The 21,966-nt window shown below is 36.0% G+C and overlaps 1 protein-coding gene across 1 annotated transcript in view; it reads right to left on the reverse strand.

The window, feature by feature from the left end:
• Positions 1 to 508: 508 nt before the first annotated feature.
• Positions 509 to 21,966, reverse strand: part of ANKRD26 (ankyrin repeat domain containing 26) — a 1,272,391-nt gene continuing 1,250,933 nt past the window's right edge. The window contains exon 34 of the mRNA XM_077153143.1: positions 509 to 774. Coding sequence (XP_077009258.1) covers positions 765 to 774 — 10 coding nt within the window. The 3' untranslated portion in view covers positions 509 to 764. The remainder of the gene's footprint in view (positions 775 to 21,966) is intronic.

Consider the following 21,966-nt stretch of genomic DNA (forward strand, 5'->3'; position numbering starts at 1 on the left):
TACAGAATGTCTTTGTTTGTGGGAAATACATACTAGAATAATCAACAGTAATGGGCATCAATCACATGGGCAATTTATTCTTTCAAATGGTTCAGGGGAGAAATAGTCCTTTCTATTATAACTTGCAATTTTTTCTCTATGTTTTTAAAAGTGAATAAAAAATAAATAGAAAAGGTGAAAAGCTTTAGGCCAATCTTATTTCTTCATGAAGAAATATCTATAAATCAATGTATACAGTTATTAAAATTCTATATAAGTTTGATGGCACTATAACAATTGTAATAGTCTAAGCATTGACAACTGACATAGCAGCAATATATTAAATGATGGATACCTGGTTTTTTATAGTTATATAGTGATAACAACTTACAAATAAGCCATCAATTAACTCTACTTAAATACTAATGACAACTTTAAATGGCTAGAATTTTGGCTATGTAAAAACTCAATAATGATGGTTTTCGTTTGCAAAATCCATTTAAAAGTTATAGATTCCAAGAAACATGGCTTAAAGCAATACAGAAATTTTTATTAAACAGATATGATACAAAATATTTTAATATTTTCACATATCATACAAGAGGAAACCATTAAAACATTGTATAAACAGCCTAGTAAATAAATTATTATTTATGTTTCAGATCATACAATTTTTATTTAAAATTTGTACATATTCTTGTGATGCTTTTAAAACTAGGTCTTGATTTAGATTTGACTCATCAGTAGATCCTAGAAGAGAAGCTCTATAGGATCCAGATTCAAACTCAGCAGCAGCTGGAAAGAAAAAGAAAAAATTACATCCTTAATCTTAAAAACTTCATGGTTAAAACTAAGTAACAGTCAAGAAAGTTGAGATTTTTATTAGCGTTAGGAAGAATGAAAAATATTTGTACAGCTTCAGTACAAATTACAAGGCTACTATTCAGTATAATTTGCCCATATTTACACAATGGACTGTGTGTAACTAATTAGCCCTGTGACTAAATATCAGAGCTTCTGCTTTCCTTATTCTTCATTCATGGTTTATTCAACAACCATGTGCTAAGGCTCTATGACAAGCAAACTGGAATTATAAGATGAAATGACCAAGTCCACCCCTCTACAATAAGTACTATAATCTGAAAAACCAAATGAACAGGCCACTTCCATACAAAGTCATATATATGATAACAGGTACAAAAACAGAATACTATTGCAACACATGGGAGGAACATCTATCCCAATTTTATGTCAATATCATAGGCCTTCTGGTGCAAGTGATAGGTAAGTTGCTAATTTAAGGATAAATATAAATTACGTCAAATAGAGAGAAGCACCTGCAAAGAGCCACAGGTGAGGAAGAACCTTTCTGGAATGATATAAGTAGTCTATATTATGCCAGAGCAAAGGGGGAGAGTAGGGGCAAATGAGCAAGCGATAAGGCTGAATAACTTAGCAAGAACCATATTGGTATGAGCATTTTTAATCCAGGCTAAGGAATTTGAAATTATCCTGAGGGCAAAAGCAAAGCAATGACACAGTGAATAACTGGAGATTCAAAATGCCACTAGTCAAGTAACCACTTTTCAAACAGTAATTGTTCAACTAGGTATCACAAGATGAATCTGTTTTTCAGCCTTCTACTACTACAGTAAAGATGAGAAGTGGCTAAAGCTTTCCTTATGTTTTCTGAGAAGAGTTTCAGCTCTCTAGGCATGGCAGAAGTAAAGGAAGGTCATAGCCAGAAATAATAAAGGTTAGGGATACAGAGACTGTTTGAGATTGTTTAAAAGAACCAGAAACATGATGAAATGAAGAACAATTACATTCTTCATTATGAATGCTATGCTTTAAGGTCTCTCATTAGATATATATATAAGAAAAAATACTTAACATTGTGTCTAATATCCAAACAATAGAAAGAGATGCCATTTACTATTTACAGTTCATTTCAAAAATCAATATCTAAATTTAATTCATAATTTTTATCAACATAACTTCTTCCTCTAGTTCTCTAGTTATATTTTTTTCCAATTCCTGCCGCATCTGCAATAAGTCAAATATAATTTATGATGTTAAGTTAAACAAGAGAGACAATATAGTAAGAATGACACACATCTTATGAAATGTAGTCTTTGATATTTTTAGAGAATAAACCTAACTTGGAGAAAAATGATCACATACATAAAATTTTAAAATTTTTTACCTATTTTAAGTTTAGATAACCAAAGGGGGAAATATATATGATGTTGTTAAATTACTCTAATAAAAAGCACAATTAATAATTGGTATACGGAATAGACATAATTTCAGAAAGGTGGTATGTGATCTTAACGGTACAAAGAATGTTGATCAATTCACGTCATGTTTAACACTGAATGCATTACTTTGCAGTTCATAGCAAAACTCTGTTCGAAACCATTTTTTGACTTTAATGGATTTTTCCTTAAAATAAAATACACTTTGGAGAAGGGGGAAATGGGGCATTAATGCTCAATATGTACAGAATTTCTGTTTGGATCATGAAAAAATCCTGGTAATGGATGATAGTGATGGTAACACAAAATTGTGAATGTAATTAATACCAACAGTGTATAAAAAATGGTTGAAACAGGAAATTTTGTGTTTTATATATATATATATATATATATATATATATATATATATATCCACAATAAAAAATAAAACAAATTTTCCATTCTATACTTTTAGAAAAGTAAAATCTAAAAGTATGATCCATGCTATTACTTTTTCAACACAGAATCATAAAGTAAGTGGTACTGTGTCTTAATATCATGTGAAAATCCTACTGGCAAAAAATTAAGTTAATATATTACACTACCTGTATCATGATTCAAACATTCTTCATTTGTACGAACACAAAGAGTTCAGAAAATTTGCTTGAAGGAAGGATAAATTTAGATTTTAGGGCTAGTTTTCAAACGTAGTTTCTCTGATTTATGACTTTCTAGAATTGGAAACGAGGACAGCAATGTATAACTTTAATTGTAACTTTGTTTTCCTTTATAGAAATTAGGAAACAATTAACTGTATGGTTACATTTATCTACTCAATTATGAAATGTGTGGGAATATTTTAAACCATATTGCCTGTGTTTCCATCTAACACTGTCTAAAAGGGTACACTGATGGCTCGGTTTGCCAGGCTGCTATGACAAATACCAGAGTCCACACACTGGGCAGACAAAAGACATTATGAATGAAATATATTCTTTCATCACAACATCCCCAAAAGCCTTAAGCCATATTTCAGTGACAATTCTAAGTATAAAGTCTCATCAAAATCTGCTATGCATGTGGTCCTTCCTGGGACAAAGTTCCTCTCTGTGGACCTATTAAACTTAGAAAACAGATAACTGCTTCCCATACAAAGATAGGTTAGGCATAAGACAGACATTCTCAGTTCAGAAAGGAGAGGAAAATAGGGGTCACAGTTCCAAGCAAGTCTGAAACCCAGCAGGGCAAATTCTAATAGATTTTAAGGTCTGAGAGTCATCTCTGGATAGACAGTTGTCCTCTGTGACTGCTGAAGCAGCAGCCCCACCCTTTACAAGTGCCACGGCAGTAACTAGGGTCTTCCTGAGTGGTAGCCAGGTTCCCCCGAATGCAAGGGCATAAGACCCACCCTCTCCAAGCACTGGGGAGACAGCCACACTCTGCAGGAACATTGGGGTGGAGCCCCCTCCCCCACCTTCAACCACTGTGGATGAGCCTTCCCTCTTGGCTCAAGGTCTCTTTGGTCCAGCCCTATGCTTCCATGGTTATGCCTTCATCTGATATCAGAACAATTTTTCCATGACCATTCAAAAGTATTTATTGACAGGCTACAGTTATACTGATATTTTTAAATTAAAATTTATCATTATTTTAATGAGATTCAAATGTTAAAAAATAAATATGATGCACTCAAATGAATAAAATCAAACAAATTCTTCCATTTAAACCACTGCAATTCAAAATCTAATAGTAAAAAGATTAATGTCTCAAGTAAATTACATTTATCAGTTTGTAATATTAAACACATGTATTTCGCTACAGAGAAAATAACTGAAGAATGGTCTGTTGATCAAGGAGCTGAAAAATTAAGTGACAAAGGCATATACATATTTAAAGAACTCATAGTAAAATGAGGTTGGTTTCTGGAATGTAGTCCTAGTGCATAGGACCTTCGTAGAATCTCATATAAAGACCTAGGTGTTCTTCAGGGTTGGCAGGAATGGTTTTGGTTGGGGTTTGGCAAACTATGCCTATCCCATATTATTCTTTCCTGACTGCAATTAGAACTTCATTACAAAGTTAAATAAAAGTAATGAAATCAGACATGCGTCTTATTCCTAATATTAGAGGAAGGCATCCAGCAATTCACTATTGAGTATGATATTAGAGGTTTTCTATAGACATCCTTTACAAATTGAAGAAGTTCTCTTCTATTACTAGTTTGGTGAGAGGCTTTTCAAGAGTTGGATGCTGGAATTTTCTAAGTATATTTTCTATGTCTATCCATATAATCATTTGAAAATTTTTAGTGTGTTGCTAGGTGAATTACATAGATTGATTTTCAATATTAAACTGAATTTTTTCTTGGATAAGCCAAAAACAAAACAAAACAACAAAAACTCAATTATTAACTTATGAGTACTTAGCATAACTATTATGATAGTTTGATTAGAGTTAAAATTCAGAATAGACAGGCATTGTCTTGGTAGTCTAAAAAGGGTCTATTTTTAGTTGGGAAGAAATGTGATTCCATATTCTGTTGAGATACAATGTTCTGTCATGTAAAAAGTTAAAGTCTTATGAATATTAATTGTTTTAACTTTGATGTGTTTGTAAAACCACCTTTAGAAAAAAATCACTTGACAGAGAACTTACTTAAATAAATCATTACAAATTATTTAAAAGTGTCCAAAATGTACCAAAAATATAAGAGCAATCAATGTAAAATTAGTCTTCCAAAATTTAAGCAAATTTAAACAAGTCCTAAGCAACTCCTGCATGCCAGGCCCTGAATGCAGCACTTGATATGAACAAACATACTAGACAAGTCTTGAACATAAATTTTTAAACCAAATTTTTCTTTCACAAAATTATCAGGAATATATTTTTAGTTTTCAACTGTTAAGAATTCTTTCAGTTAAAATCTAGCTCGTGATCTGTCAGGCTAGTTTTAATTTTTTCTTTTCTTTTCTTTTTTTTTGCCCAGGCACCAGGAATCGAACCCAGGTCTCTGGCCTGGAAGGTGAGAACTCTGCCTGCTGAGCCACTGTGGCTGGCCCAAGTTTTAGCATAGAATTGAGTAAGGAGAAAGCTGTAAAACTACTTCTCATGTATAGAACAAAGTATCCCAGAATTAAATTAGAATGTGAAATCTGAAACTAAAAATTAGCAAAATATATATGTGGTTGCCTATTAGCACTAAATGTCAAGTGGCAAGAGTAGCCTTCATGTCAAAGTAAGAGATACAGTAAATATTATGAATGTGGAGGAAACTTGCTTCTACAGGCAGTACAAAAAATCACAAGACTAGAGACTAATTGATCATAATCAAAGCCAGGAGAAAACAAAAAAGCTGGGTATGATAGGAATCACAGTATGAATAATCCAAGATGTTGAAACCTTGCAAAGTAAAGATTCATAAACAATTTTAATATTAATGCTATCTTTAACATTTTAATTTCTAGAGTCATAGCTAAAAACCTTTTTAAAAGTTTGTGGTTTTGTAATGCTCCACCCAAAATCCATCCCCTTCCATCATATCAGACAATATGCTACCACTTCTCATCATGTTGATTTAGGTTTTCCTAGTGGAAATAAATTCCTAGCAACTCTAGAAGGTACCTTCTTTCTGCAACTCTAAGAATTCTGTAGGTAACAACTGTGTAGCAACTCCTTCACAGCATCACACAACAGTTATGGAGACACCAAGAACATGCCTTTTTGTTTTGACAGAGTAGTGCTTTTTAATCTCGCTCATTAAGTCTAGCATGAGCTGGCAAACCCGTGCCCCACAACGGAACCATGTATACCTCAAACTACTATGTTAAGTTTAAAATAAATTCTTTCCAACTTAGCAGAAATACTAAAAAGTAAACACCCCTTTCCCTAAAAAATTAAAGGGGAAAAAATCCTCAAATACCTTCTTTTTTATTGTTTCCGCATTTACATACTCTTTCAAATAATACATTATCTGATTTTATGGTGAGAATTAATAAGAACATTTTAAGTTCGCATCATGCTTAACAATTTAAAAGAGTATTTGACACTCATTTTCTTATCTGTATCCAATAATCCAATGTCATGACTGAAGCAGACTCTGAAACCTTCTCATTTTTTCAGAAAAATAAAATGAAATTAAGCTAACTAAATGATGAAAAAATATAAGCTAGCTAGGACCTTACATTTATGTACTAAAATAGTCAATTTACTTATTTTTAGGAAATTTGGTAGCAAGGCTAAGAAACCTTACTAGTATAGAGAAAAATAACATAGGCTCCAGAAGAACTCTTTGATTTGCAATGGCATGAAGCCAAAAAAAATGGTTGCAGTTTCATTTAACACTGTTCTATGTTACTCGTTCCTAGAGTAGAAGATGAAAACACCATCAAAATGATGAGCCAGTGTATACTGAAATAGATATTTTAATCACCAAATGCTATTTTCTTTGCTATTAAGATACTCTTCTTATCAATGCCCTCTAATAGTCATGGCCATTCAAGCGATGGCAAGATGTAGAAACATAAGTGAACTTCATTTTTAAAATTCAAACATTTGCTTGATTTGAAAATATGGTGCAACTGCCTGGCAATAGACACATTTTATAAAAATTGAAATAAAAATGCTGTAAGTAAAACAGCACCCATTTTTTGGTTAAATATTTGGATGCCAATCATTCATTTGTACTTAAGGGTAGAAAAGTTGGGGTGATGCAGGAAAACTGTAAAAAGGTTATGAATAACAACCAACCTGAAATCAACAAGAAAGTAAGTAAAAGCATCTCAAAGTACTGGTTATTAAACAGTACTTTCTAAAATCTAAATATAGCTTTTCAAGAAATTTAAAATGCGTCAGTTTAGTTACGTTTATTAAATAAAGTTAACAATGGCTATCTCTTAAAAATGAGAGACCCAGGGTCTTGAAAAAGAATTTAAATTTTCTATGTCCTTTTTTCATTAGCACAAATAATTATGACATTTACTTAAGGTCCACAAGTAATTAAGCAGCACAGTATTTCACCAAATTAAAAACAAGAATTGTGTCTGAAACCTGAAACCCCAGGGAAAAAAGATAACAGAACTAACTTTGGTCAAGTAGTTTTCCATGCTGTTATTTGAAGGCTGTGGGCTTGAGGAAGGAATAACTAAGTTTTCTCTCGGAAGAAGATTTCTACTGAGCACTAAACTATTATTAAGATTTCCAACACAAGGTGGCTCCAGGACTGGCCTCACAGCAAGAGTGCTGACTAAAGATCTGTTCTGTTGTTTTTCAACGAGAAGTTTGGTGCTGATCTCTGCAAGTTGCTCGTTAGCCCTATGACCATTATAAAAGACAAATGCTTAGGATTTCATTTTTCCCTAAAGGAATCTCAATGACTTACATTTTTTAAGTTGCCATAATAGTAATTTCGCATTAAACAGTGATTTAATACTGAAAATGTGACAGAGCATACCTACTGCATATAATTACAATCTTAAAATTGTTTTAGGGAAGTACATATTCTATGGGGGAACCAAACACAACAAATTCAAGCAAAGGCTAGAAGGGATAGAAAAGGTTCTCAGCATTGTCGATGGCCATGTTCTGGAATGGCTCCACTGATAAGACTCCTGATGCAAATAGAAACACTCGTACTAAGGAAATCAGTTTAGACATGAGGAAAGCTTATTTTCAAGCATTTGCTGAAACCACCTTTGTTCATTTCTCACTACCTTAGAGAAATTAAGCATGAGACACTGAGAAATAATGCCAAGTTACACAACCTCTGGGGTAGAACGGTAAGCTGAATTCTTGATCCAAAAGAACAAGAACAGCTCCAAACCTTGATATCAAGGCATCGTAAATGAGACCTGCCCTTTCTGTCTTCCATACAGCCCTAAGGCTAAATTATACTTTCCTCTGCCCCTAGGTTCATCTTTTTCTCTACCTCATAGGTACACCTTTATGGAGAGGGGAAAAGCAATAAAAGACAGTTGATCTCAAGGCACCCTCTAGTGATCATACCAAAGGTCACAGTCAAGAAAACTTAATTTATCAAGTGCCAAGAATAGTAGTACTTGACCCTTTCTCTGGGATTAAGTTATCTTTCAAAAAATAGCTAAACTCATTAATATTTATACTTAAGAGAGTGTTGACAAGCAATTTTATAATAACATCACTGTATAAATTATAAAGCTTCAAATCAAAACCACAATGAGTTAAAAGAAATCACAGAAGACCTAAATAGATAGAAGGGTATACCATGTTCATGGATTGGAAGCCTAAACATAGTTAAGATGTCAATTCTACCTAAATTGATTTACAGATTCAACGCAATACCAATCAAAATCCCAACAACTTACTTTTCAGAAACAGAAAAACCAATAAGCAAATTTATCTGGAAGGGCAGGGTGCCCAGAATTGCTAAAAGTATCTTGAGGAAAAAAAACGAAGCTGGAGGTCTCACGCTGCCTGACTTTAAGGCATATTATGAAGCCACAGTGGTCAAAACAGCATGGTACTGGCATAAAGACAGATATATTGACCAATGGAATCAAATAGAGTGCGCAGATATAGACCCTCTCATCTATGGACATTTGATCTTTGATAAGGCAGTCAAGCCAACTCACCTGGGACAGAACAGTCTCTTCAATAAATGGTGCCTAAAGAACTGGATATCCATATGCAAAAGAATGAAAGAGGACCCGTATCTCACACCCTATACAAAAGTTAACTCAAAATGGATCAAAGATCTAAACATTAGGTCTAAGACCATAAAACAGTTAGAGGAAAATGTAGGGAGATATCTTATGAAGCTTATAACTGGAGGCGGTTTTATGGACCTTACACCTAAAGCACTGAAGAAATAAATAAATAAATGGGAGCTCCTCAAAATAAAACACTTTTGTGCATCAAAGGACTTCATCAAGAAAGTAGAAAGACAGCCTACACAATGGGAGACAATATTTGGAAACGATATATCAGATAAAGGTCTAGTATCCGGAATATATAAAGAGATTATTCAATGCAACAACAAAAAGACAGACAATCCAATTACAAAATGGGCAGGAGACTTGAACACACACTTCTCAGAAGAGGAAATACAAATGGCCAAAAGGCACATGAAAAGATGCTCAACTTCCCTGGCTATTACGGAAATGCAAATCAAAACCACAATGAGATATCATCCCACACCCACCAGAATGGCCATTATCAATAAAACAGAAAATGACTAGTGCTGGAGAGGATGCAGAGAAAGAGGCACACTTATTCACTGGTGGTAGGTATGTCAAATGGTACATCTGCTGTGGAAGGCAGTTTGGCGGTTCTCCGGAAGCTAAGTATAGAATTGCCATTTGACCCAGCAATCCCATTGCTAGGTATCTACTCAGAGGACATGAGGGCAAAGACACAAATGGACATTTGCACATCAATGGTTTACAGCAGCATTATTTACAATTGCAAAGAGATGGAAACAGCCCAAATGTCCGTCAACAGACGAGTGGCTAGACAAGCTGTGGTATATACATACGATGGAATATTATGCAGCTGTTTAAGACAGAATAAAGTTATGAAGCATGTGACAACATGGATGGACCTTAAGGACATTATGCTGAGTGAGATTAGCTAGAAACAAAAGGACAAATACTGTATGGTCTCATGGATATGAACTAGCATTAATGAATGAACTTGGAGAATTTCAGTTAAGAACAGAGGTAATCAGGAGATAGAAATAGGGTAGATATTGGGTAATTGGAACTGAAGGGATACAGATTGTGCAACAGGACTGACTGAAAAAATTCAGAAATGGGTAGCACAATATAACCTAACTGTAATACAATTATGTTAGAACACTGAATGAAGCTGAATGTGAGAATGATAGAGGTAGGAGGCCTGGGGGCACAAATGAAATCAGAAGGAAAGATATATGATAAAGACTGAGATGGCATAATCTAGGAATGCCTAGAGTGTACAATGATAGTGACTAAATGTACAAATTTAATAATGGTTTGCATGAGGAAGAGCAAAGGAATGTCAGTAATGCAAGGTGTTGAAAGTAGATAGTAAATAATTTTTAAAACTTTAACTTATGTGTGAGAATAAAGCAAAAAATATTTATTTGGTAAAAAATTTATGTTTCAACTGGTGCATTTCCTAATATATTAGGAAAATGGGCAGCTTAATTGAACACCAAAAGTACATGGAACCTTGAGTAGGGCATGAAATTTTGTAGGTTTCTCCAGAGTGATGATGCCTTGATAAATCCCAGAAGGATTTGAACAGTGAATAAAAAAGTATTTGCAAAGTCCCCTTGGGGAAATGGTGAGAAAGAGGGAAAATTCAAGTTCCTCAAGTAGAGAATTCTTGATATTCTCACAAGCACTGGGGACAACCAAAGCAATAGGCTGAGATCCCAATCTTGGGGTTTGTCTATATGAAACTTAACCCTGCAAATGATAGGTTAAGCCTACTCAAAATTAGGCCTAACAGTCACCCCCAAGAGAACCTCTTCTGTTGCTCAGATGTGGCCTCTTTCTCAGCCAAGATGACAAGCAAACTCACTGCCCTCCCCCGCCCTACATGGAACATGACTCCCAGGGGTGTGGACCTTCCTGCAACATGGGACAGAAATCCTAGAATAAGCTGAGACTCAGCACCAAGGGATTGAGAAAACCTTCTTGACCAAAAGGGGGAAGAGAGAAATGAGACAAAATAAGTGTCAATGGCTGAGAGATTCGAAACCGAGTGGAGGCTATCCTGGAGTTTCTTCTTACACATTAAATAGATATCACCTTTTTAGTTAAGGTGTAACAGAGAGGTTGGAGGAAACTGCCTGAAAATGTAGAGCTATGCTCCAGTAACCATGTTTCTTGAAGATGATTGCTTTTGCAATGTGACTGTGATTGTGAAAATCCTGTGTCTGATGTTCCTTTTATTTACTGTATGGACAGATGAGTAAAACATATGGATTAAAAATAAATAAATAATGGGGGAACAAATGTTTAAAAAAATTAGTAGATTGAAATGTAGTGATCAATGCAAGGGAGGGGTAAGGGATATGGTATGTATGAATTTTTTTTGTTTTCTTTTTATTTCTTTTTCTGAATTGATGCAAATGTTCTAAGAAATAATCATGATGATGAATATACAACTATGTGATAAAAAAGAATGTTCATATTGTATGTTGGTTTTATTAATAAAAATTAAAAAACAGAAAACATAGTCCAAAAATGAAGCCAAGATGATGACTGTAAAACCCTTTGTTAAGACTTACAAGAAATTTAAGATAATACCTCAAATTCTTCTAAAGATCTTGAAAGTATAAGAATCTTAAGGGCACTGTCCTACAACAGTTTCACAAGAAGCCAAAGGTGGAAAAGAGCTTGTCTCAAAACGATATGTGGGGGTGACTTTTCTAATGGAATGGACCCAAATAAAATTCATAGGAAATTCACAGAGTTTGTAAGAGAAACGAAGTAGCACCAACACTACTTGCTACCCTGGATTAAAAGGAACCAAGACAACACACGCACACACTCCCATCACACACACAAAGAAGCCTTTTGACCTTAGTAGTTCTACAGGGAGGAAGCAGGCTAAGAAAACTACTAAACTGCAAACGTAGGTCTTTTTTTTATGGGAAAAAAAGGTAGAACAAAGAGCACAGAAGGTACAGAAAAGCTCTAAGGAGAATCATTCCCATACTTAGGATGACTGAGGCCTAATCAAAGAATGTCAACATGCAACTGCCTGGATTTCAGAATTACTATGGACTAGAGACTCCCATGTACCTCTTAGTTTTCCACTTTGTGAATGGGAGGGTCATTAGTAATTTAGAAGAACGTTGGGTGTGAGTAATAATAATTTGTTTCTTTAGTTCTCAAGCATTCATACTGAGAGGAACTGTATTCAAGGGGCCATACAACTAAGGTTCCACATCCCCCTCTGGACCTGATTAAGATGGGGAGATCTTGGACTTTGAACCTGAGCCTGTTGCCATAATAATTGAGATTGTCAGGGGTGTTGGATAAAAATGACTTTTTTTCATGTGGGGATACTTAAAACATGTTCATAAGTTCTTTGACATCGGTAGAATATTGGCCAACTTAATCACTTTGCTTCTAATGAATAGCATGTGGAAGAAGTGATGACTTCCAATCCTGGGTGAAAAAAGGCAATATAGCTCTGCCTGGCTCTCTTTCTCAAGGCGTTTGACCTTGCAGCCCAGCCCCCATGTGGTGAGGAAGCTCAGGTCACAAGGAGAGGTCACATGTAGGTGTTCTCTCAGGTGCCTGCCCCAACTAAAGTTCCAGCCAATAGCCAGCATACAGCCAGACTTGTGAATGAACAAACCTCCAGATGACTCCAGCTCCCAGCCTTCGAGCCTAGCTAAAGCTGTGGCCAGGATCTGTTATTAGGGTTACCCTCAAGAACCAGTTCAAAAGAGAATCCAATTATGAATTACAAGGTGTTGAATTAGCTAGATTTCCAAAGACAAAAACTTAGACTTAATCTTTTCCTTCTTAGATCATGAAATTTATGAATGAGCATACAAATTAAAAAGAATTAGTAATAAAAGATAATGAAGTGAACAGTAGTGAGTCTGCAGAGCCTGTGACTAGGATCTGATGGAGAAGGGAGGGAAGAGACAGGTACTGGGGAAAGACATTAAAGACTTGAATAGCAGAAAGAAAAGGTCACACTCTATCTTTTTGTATTATATATAGGCCTGACATCCCATCCAGTCAGAGTCAGCAAAGGCATAAGCTGACTATAGGATTCTTCAAGAAGCAAAAAGTCTCCAAAAGCATAAAGTTATACATTCTACTACAATTACATTTTAATATCATGTAAGACAAATGGTAGCATACAGAGTAACTCGGAGACAGTTCTCATATAAAGTTTGAGTTGGTACTGGCATAAGGATTAGATATATACATATATAAATGAAATAGAACTGAGAATCTAGAAATAAATCCTCACAAATGCATCAGTTGATTCCCAGCAGGGGTGCTGTGGTGGTTGGAAGTTGTATATATTCCAGAAAAACATGTTCTTAAAGTTCATCTATTCCTGTGAGTGTGAACGCATTGTAAGTAGGACCTTTTGAAAAGGTTACTTCAGTTAGGGTGTGGCCTACCTCAGTCAGAATGGGTCTTAATCCTGTTACCAGAGTCCTTCATGAGAGAATGAAATTCAGAAAAAGAAAGTCAAAGAAAGCAAAATAAAATAAAACCCAAAACAGAAGGAAGATACCAAGAAATACCATGTGCCTTGCGATATGACAGAGAAACCAAGGAGCACTGGCATCCAGCTTCAGAAATGCCTGTCTAGGGTAGGTCATGGTGGCTCAGCAGGCAGGGTTCTCAAGTTTACAGTTCAAAGGCCTTGAAAATGTCTAAATTTTTTAAAGTATCCAGAGAAAGATACCTTAACTCCAAAGAAAGGGTCAAAGAAGTTCAGGGTTTCTCTCTCAGATGGGAGGGTACATGGCGACATCTGCTAGCTTTTACTCCTCATTTCATAAGGCTTCCTGCGAGGTGTTTTCCTTTACTCCAAAGGTCTCTGGCTGTGATCTCTGTTAGTTCTGGTGGTCTAAAGTTTTTTCCACAATGGTTCCCTCTCAAAGGACTCCAGTAAGCAAACCCACCTTGAACGGATGGTGACACACCTCCATGGAAATCATCTGTTCTAGTTTGCTAGCTGCTGTAATGTGATATACCAGAAACAGAATGGCTTTTAAAAAGGGGAATTTAATAAGTTGCTAGTTTACTGTTCTAAGGCTGAGAAAATGTCCCAATTAAAACAAGTCTATAGAAATGTTCAATCTAAGGTATCTAGGGAGACACCTTCATTCAAGAAGGCTGATGAAGTTCAGGGTTTCTCTCTCAAGTGGAAGGGCACGTGGCAAACACAGTGAGAGTTTCTCTCTCATCTGGAAAGGCATATGGTGAACACGGTCAGGGTTCCTCTCTCATCTGGAAGGGCACATGGCAAACACGGCATCATCTGCTAGCTTCTTCTCCTGGCTTCCTGTTTCATGAAGCTTCCCAGTAGTCATTTTCCTTCTTCATCTCCAAAGGTCACTGGCTGGTGGATTCTGCTTCTTGTGGCTATGTTGTTCTGCTTTGCTCTCTTTGAATCTCCTTCATTCTCCAAAATGTTTCCTCTTTTATAGGACTCCAGAAACTAATCCAGACCCACCAAAATGGTTGGACCTAATTCAGCTTAACAACCACTCTTGATCAAATCACATCTCCAGGGAGATGATCTAATTACAGTTTCAAACATACAAAACTGAATAGGAATTAGAAGAAATGCCTGCCTTTACAAAATGGGATTAGGATTAAAACATGGTTTTTCTAGGGCACATACATCTTTTCAAACCAGCACACCATCTAATCAAAAGTTACCACCAACAAATAGGTGGGTCACATTCCCATGGAAACAACCAGAAAGATCCCCCCCATCAATATTGAATAAAGATTAAAGGATATGGCTTTTCTGGGGTACGTAATAGCTTCAAACCAGTACATTATACAAATGGCCAATAAATACACTAAACACATGAAAAGATGCTCAATATCATTAGTCATCAGGGAAATGCAAATCAAAACCATGTGAAATGCCACTTCATAACCACTAGCATGGCTATAATAAAAAAAGACCCAATAATAACAAGTACTGGGCAAGGATACAAGTGGGAATGTAAAATGGTCCAGCTACTTTGGAAAACATACTGATAGTTCCTTGAAATGTTATACAGAATCACCATTTGACCCAACGATTCAACTCTTTAGGTATTTATCCAAGAGAAATGAAAACATACACATGAATGTTCATAGCAGTATTACTCATAATAGCCAAAAAGTGGAAACAACCTGGTTGTCCATCTACTGATGAATGGATTAAACATGTAAATCCAGCAGCCTGGGGCATGGGACTCAAGATGGCAAGAGCAACCACAGCTCTACACACAATATTCCATCATATATATATATACATACACCACAGTTCAACCTTCTGCTTCTCAGCTGATGTATCCTTCAGCCATCTCCATCCACTGAGTATCATGAATAATGTCACCACAAACATCGGTGTGCAAATGTCTATTCAAGAACTTACTTTTAATTCTTCTGAGCATATTCCTAGTAAAAGGATTGCCTAATTATATAGCGACCCTATATCTAGCCTCCTCAAGATCCACTATGCAAGTCATGAGGCATGCAGTGAGGTGAATAAACTCTGAGGACATTATATTGAGCAAAAATAAGCCAGAAACAAAAGGCCAAATATTGTATGATTTCTCTTACACAATTCTTATAAGAATTAATTCAGTTTGAAATAGTGGTAAATGAAAGCGAGGGGTAAGGGGTATGGTCTGCATAGTCTTTTTTTTCTCTATTATCATTTTATTTCTTTTTCTGTTGTCTTTTTATTTCTTTTTCTAAATTGATGCAAATGTACTAAGAAATGATGAATAGGCAACTATGTGATGATATTAAGAATTACTGATTATATATGTAGAATGGAATGATATCTAAATGTTTTGTTTGCTAATTTTTTTTAATTAATAAAAAAAAGTTAAAAAAATTCTTATAAGAAAATAGAGGCCTAGATTGCAGTCACATTTATTCCTGAACTTTAAGTGTTATATCTAAATTCTGAGATGTTGTGCTTTATGTATACAAACTAGCATTTTTCTTGAACTTTGGGTACCTGTGTGTACTAGTTTGAAAGTGCTGTGTACCCCAGAAAAGCCATGTCCTTTAATCCTCATTTAATATCGTAAAGGGTAAACCCTTTTGATTAGATTATCTCCAGAGAGATGAGATGTGGCCAGCTCTGGGTGTAACCTTTTGATTAAATTACTTCCATGAAGCAGTGACTAAAGAAGTATTTGCAAAGTCCCCTGGAGGAATGGGGAGAAAGGAGGAATATTCAACTTCCCCATTCAGAGAATTTCTGGTATTCTCACAAGCACTCAGACCTCGGAAATCCACCAGTGCTGCCAGCCAGGGTTTCCTTTCCACCCCCACACCTAGCTAGTTGTTAAAAATCTACCCGTGCAACAAGGTGAAGCCTGTGGGGAAGTGGGCTTTGTGGGGGGGAGAGGAGTGAGGGTCTTCTGGAATAGAAGACTGGAGGCACAGGGGCAAGGTGAGCTTTGTCATGCCAATTGCCCCCTCCACCCTGTCCCATGGGAGGTGACAGAGATTTCTCTGCCGGCCTTTTCCCAGACCAGAAAAGAAGTCTGACCAGCCCATGTGTGAGGAGCATGAAGAGGAGTGCATCAATATCTACTGTCTCAACTGTGAAGTGATTTGGGACAACCAAATCAACAGTCCGAGCCCCCAATCTTTATAATTATGCCAACTCAGCAGGTGAACTCACTGCCATCCCCACTACATGGGATATGACTCCCTGGCAATGTGGGACAGAACTCCCGGAATGAGCCAGCACCTGGCACCAAGGGACTGAGAAAGCCTCTTGACCAAAAGGGAGAAGGGCGAAATGAGACAAAATAAAGTTTCGATGGCTTAGCGATCTCAAACAGAGTTGAGAGGTTATCCTGCAGGTTATTCTTATGCATTATATAGATATCCCTTTTTAGTTTATGGTGTATTGGAGGAGCTGGAAGGAAGTACCTAAAACTGTTGACCTGTGTAACAGTAGCTTGATTCTTGAAGATGATTGCATAACCACGTAGCTTTTACAAGCGACTGTATGATTGTGAAAATCTTGTGTGTGATGCTCCCTTTATCCAGGGTATGGACAGAGGAATAAATAAGTATAAGAATAAGAATTTAAAAATAAATAAATAATAGGGAAGATAAAGGGTTAAAAACCGGGTAGACTGAAATACTATGGGTCAATGAGAGGGAGGTAAGGGGCACAGGATTATGAGTTCTTTTTTTTTTTTCCTTTATATGTCTTTTTCTGGAGTGATGCAAATGTTCTAAAAATGATCATGATGAAGAATACACAACTGTGTATGATATTATGAGCCACTGAGTGTATAATATGGTTGGACTGTATGAGTGTGGATATTTCTCAATAAAAATATATATTTTTTAAATCTCAGAACTACAAGTAAATGATCTATCCCTATCAGACTGACAGAAAATGGTATCATTAGCAGAATCAGTATCAGGAGCTGACAGCATCAAATTTAAATAGTATGATTTTTCTAGACTTTTGCCACTAGAGGCAATTGGAAGAGAGTAAACATATTTTGTTGTGACACACGCACAACGCTGAAGCTCTTCAGCTGAGACTGTTCCATTAAGGATTAAACACCATACTATAGGGGAGCAAAGCAAATAAGCACTCTACTTTGAAGCAAAGATTTTCAAGCTGCCAGTGAAGAGAAGTGTGAGAGAGATCAGCATACTTACTCTCTCTAATCTTCTTCTGGGGAAGATACTGGAGAGTTAATTTAGTTCTAGTCATTTTCTCTACTCTATATGTAATGCAAACAAGGTTCAAATTCAGCTGGCATTTTACCTCCCAGAATAAGAGGTATTGGAGAGAAAACTCTCCTAAGATATCATAACCTGCCAAATCCCAACAAGGACCATTCCAGACAATCTTAAAGAACATCTAGGGCAACAGGTAAGATTCCACAAAGGTTCCATACACTAGAGTAACTTTTCAGAAACATACGAACTCCAGACGGGTCCCTGGTCCAGATAAGTTCTGAAACCTAGAGGGCCCAGCCTCTCCAGAACATCAGATAGTTCCATCTCAATACCCCATATTAGTGACAGATCCTTCCAATATGAAAAAGTTAGAATAGCCATAGCTCAAACACCCCTGAAGAGAGGGATGGAAAGATCAAAGGTGATGCTGGAAAAATACAGTAAAGATAATCAAAGATGATGATGGAATTATACAGTAAAGATAGGATTTAATAAATGAATATGACTGCTGAATCATTAAATTGATAGCTATTTTAGTCTCCAGTATCTTAGAGTAGCTAGAAGTAAAAACCTAAAATTGTGGGATTGTAACCCATGTCAAACTCTGAAATCTGTTCTACAACTAATTGTAGTGTTGTGCTTTGAAATTTATTGCTTTTTTGCATATATGTTAATTTCTCACAAAAAAGGAGAAAAAAAAGTCAATTGTGATAAAAAGATATTTAAGCCTTCTAGCCTCCTATATTCTGGAGTAGCTAGAAGGAAAAACATTTGAGCATATGGTAGCCCATGACAAACTCTGGGATTTGTCCTGTATCTACCAGTTGAAGAGTGCTTTGAAAACTATTGCTTTTCTCTTTCTTTGCTCTGCATATATGTTATACTGTATGATAAAAATGTTAAAAAAAAAAGCTTTCCTAAGAACTGCAAAAAGAAGTTTAAAAAGAGGTTGTGTTGAATGTTTGCATGTAAAGATCTATCAGTAAAAAAAAAAATTTTTAAAAAGGTGGCAAGTTGCCATGAAGCATTACCAGAAATGCCAAAAAACAAACAAACAAAAAAAACCCCAACTCCTATCAACACACACAAGCAATGAGAAAGTGCCATCGGTTGTTTCTCCCTTTGATAGGAGAAATCATTCTTTTTCATTGCTTTCCAAGGAAAATAAGGAACTTTCTAAAGACAATTCCCATGACCATGAATGTACTTGTCGAACATAAGTCATGTTGTAGAGCACAGACTGTTTTCAAACTCATTCCTCCCAGGAAGAGGATCAATGAGAAGCATACTGATACATACTGATCCGGGTACTGAATGCCAGATCAAACAATCTGGCCTTATTTGCAATTGCCAAATAAGAAAAAAAGACCCTGTGATTTCAGTTTGATAAAGTATAGCCTATTGAGAGCATCTTCTTCCAGTGCTAGAATGTATATCTGGGCCCACCTCATAGAGCATGATGGTCCAAACAGTTAGTGTTCTATAGTATTATCTCATGTCATTTTTTCTCAACCCTTCCCATTATGTGACAAATGTCTACAGAAATCATGCTTTTCCGCTTGTAAGGCATATGTCATCAGATACTACGATAATGGACCAAAAAAAAAAAAGATAATAAGAGGACAAAGAACATCTTAAATGACCACATTCAATTATCTTGGAATTTAAATGTTTTAGTTCAAAAAAGTAAAGAGAGAGGGGCCAGCAACGGTGGCTCAGTGGCAGAGTTCTCACCTGCCATGCCAATTCCCGGTGCCTGCCCATGTCAAAAAAAAAAAAGTAAAGAGAATGCAAATAAACAAAATCAAAATTGCGGGTGGGGCAGGGTCATTACCATGGAACCTGAAAAATTTTTAAATCATAAGCGGATATTATGAACAACCATACATAAACTAGACAATTCAGATGGAACAGACAAATTTGTAGAAACACATAAATTACCTATACCGACCTGAGAAGAAAAAGAGAAGATCTCAACAAACCAATTACAAGCAAAGAGATTCAATCAGTCATCAAAAAACTTCCTAAAGAGGGTGCAAAGGTTGTTCAGTGGTAAAATTCTAGTTTGCTATGCGGGAAACCCAGGTTCAATTCCCAGTCCATGCATTTTCCCAAAAACAAACATACAACAAACAAAAAGTTAACACATGGTGCTGCAATAACAGGATACTCACATGGAAAAGTAATGAAATGGGACCCCACAAAAAAGGAAACTTCCTAAAAAGAAAAGCCCAGACGGTTTCACAGAAGAATTTCGTCAAACATTCCAGAAAGATCCAACACTAATCCTGCTCAAACTCTTCCAGAAAACTTAGAAAAAGGAACACTACCTAACTCATTTTATGAAGCTTACATCACTCTAATACTAAAACCAGACAAAGATGCTACAAGAAAGGAAAGCAGCAGACCAATCTCCCTATGAACACAGATGTAAAAATTCTCAACAAAATACTAGCAAATCAAACCCAATGACACATTAAAAGAATTATACATCACACTCAAGTAGGATTTATACCAGGAATTCAAGGCTGGTTTAACATAAGAAAATCAATCAATGTAATACAGCACATTAACAAATCAGAAGGGAAGAATCTCATGATCACATCAATTGATACTAAAAAAGCTTTTGACAAAATTCAGCATCCTTTTCTGATAATAACATGCCAAAAGATAGGAATCAAAGGTAACTACCTCAATATGATAGCGGGAATATATGAAAAACTGATAGCCAGCATCGCACTCAATGGAGAAAGACTGAAAGCCTTCCCCCTAAAATCAGGTAGAAGACAAGGATGACCACTGTCACCACTATTATTCAACATTGTGCTAGAAGTTCCAGCTAGAGCAATCAGACAGGACAAAGAAATTACAGGCATACAAATTGGAAAGGAAGAAGTAAAACTCTCATTATTTGCTGATGATATGATACTATACTTAGTACTTCCTGAGAAATCTACTGCAAAGTCACCTGAGCTAACAAACAAATTCAGCAAGGTGGTGGGATATAAAATTAATGTGCAGAAATCAGTAACATTTCTATACATAAGCAACGAGCTAGTTGAGGAGTCAGTTAAGGAAAACATTCCACTCCAAATAGCAACTAAAAGAATCAAATACTTAGGAATGAACTTAACTAGGGATGTAAAGGACTTGTACACAGAAAACTATATAACATTGCTAAAAGAAATCAAAGGAGATCTAAATAGGTGGAAAGACATTCCCTGCTTATGGATAGAAAGTCTAAATATAGTTAAGATATCAATTCTCCCCAAACTGATCTACAGATTTAACAAAGTACCAATCAAAATTTTTAACAACCTACATTGAAGATTTGGAAAAGCTAACTACCAAATTCATCTGGAAGAGAAAGAAACCCTGAATAGCTAAAAGCATCCTAAAAATGAAGAATGAAGTGGGAGGATTAACACTCCCTGACTACAAAACCTATTATAAAGCCACAGTGGTGAAAACAGCCTAGTACTGGCACATAGACAGAAGCATTGACCGATGGAATCAAATCGAGAGTGCAGAAATAGACCACCAATCTATGGGTCAACTGATTTTTGACAAAGCCCCCAAATCCTCTGAACTGTGACAAAATAGTCTTTTCAATAATTGGGCATGGAAGAACTGGATATCAATAGCCAAGAGAATGAAAGGAGACCCCTATCTTACACCCTACACAAAAATTAACTCAAAATGCATCAAATACCTAAATATAAGAACTAGCACCATAAAGCTTCTAGAAGAAAATGTAGGGAAATATCTTCAAGATCTAGTAATAGGAGGTAGATTCCTAAACTTGACACCCAAAGCACAAGGGACAAAAGGAAAAATAGTTAAATGGGAACTCCTCAAAATCAAATGCTTCTGCACCTCAAAAGACTTTGTCAAAAAGGTGAAGAGGCAGCCAACTCAATGGGAAAAAATATCTGTAAATCACATATTGGACAAAGGTTTGATTTCCTGTATATGCAAAGAAATCACACAACTCAACAACAAAAGAATAAACAATCCAATTGGGCTAAAGACATGAATAGGCATTTTTCTGAACAGCAAATACAGATGGCTCAAGAGCACATAAAGAGATGCTCATTTTCACTAGCTATAAGGGAAATGAAGATCAAGGCTGCAATGAGATACCACCTCACACCTATAAGAATGGCTGCTATTAAACAAACACAAAACTCTATACATGTTGGTGAGGATGTGGAGAAACTGGGACACATTTACGCACTGCTGCTGGGAATATATAATGGTGCAACCACCATGGAAGATTGTTTGGCAGATCCTTAGGATACTAAATATCCAGTTGCCCTATGACCCAGCAATAGCACTACTTCGTATATACC

Source organism: Tamandua tetradactyla, chromosome 1 (genome assembly GCF_023851605.1).
Source record: "Tamandua tetradactyla isolate mTamTet1 chromosome 1, mTamTet1.pri, whole genome shotgun sequence".
Classification (NCBI taxonomy): Eukaryota; Metazoa; Chordata; class Mammalia; order Pilosa; family Myrmecophagidae; genus Tamandua; species Tamandua tetradactyla.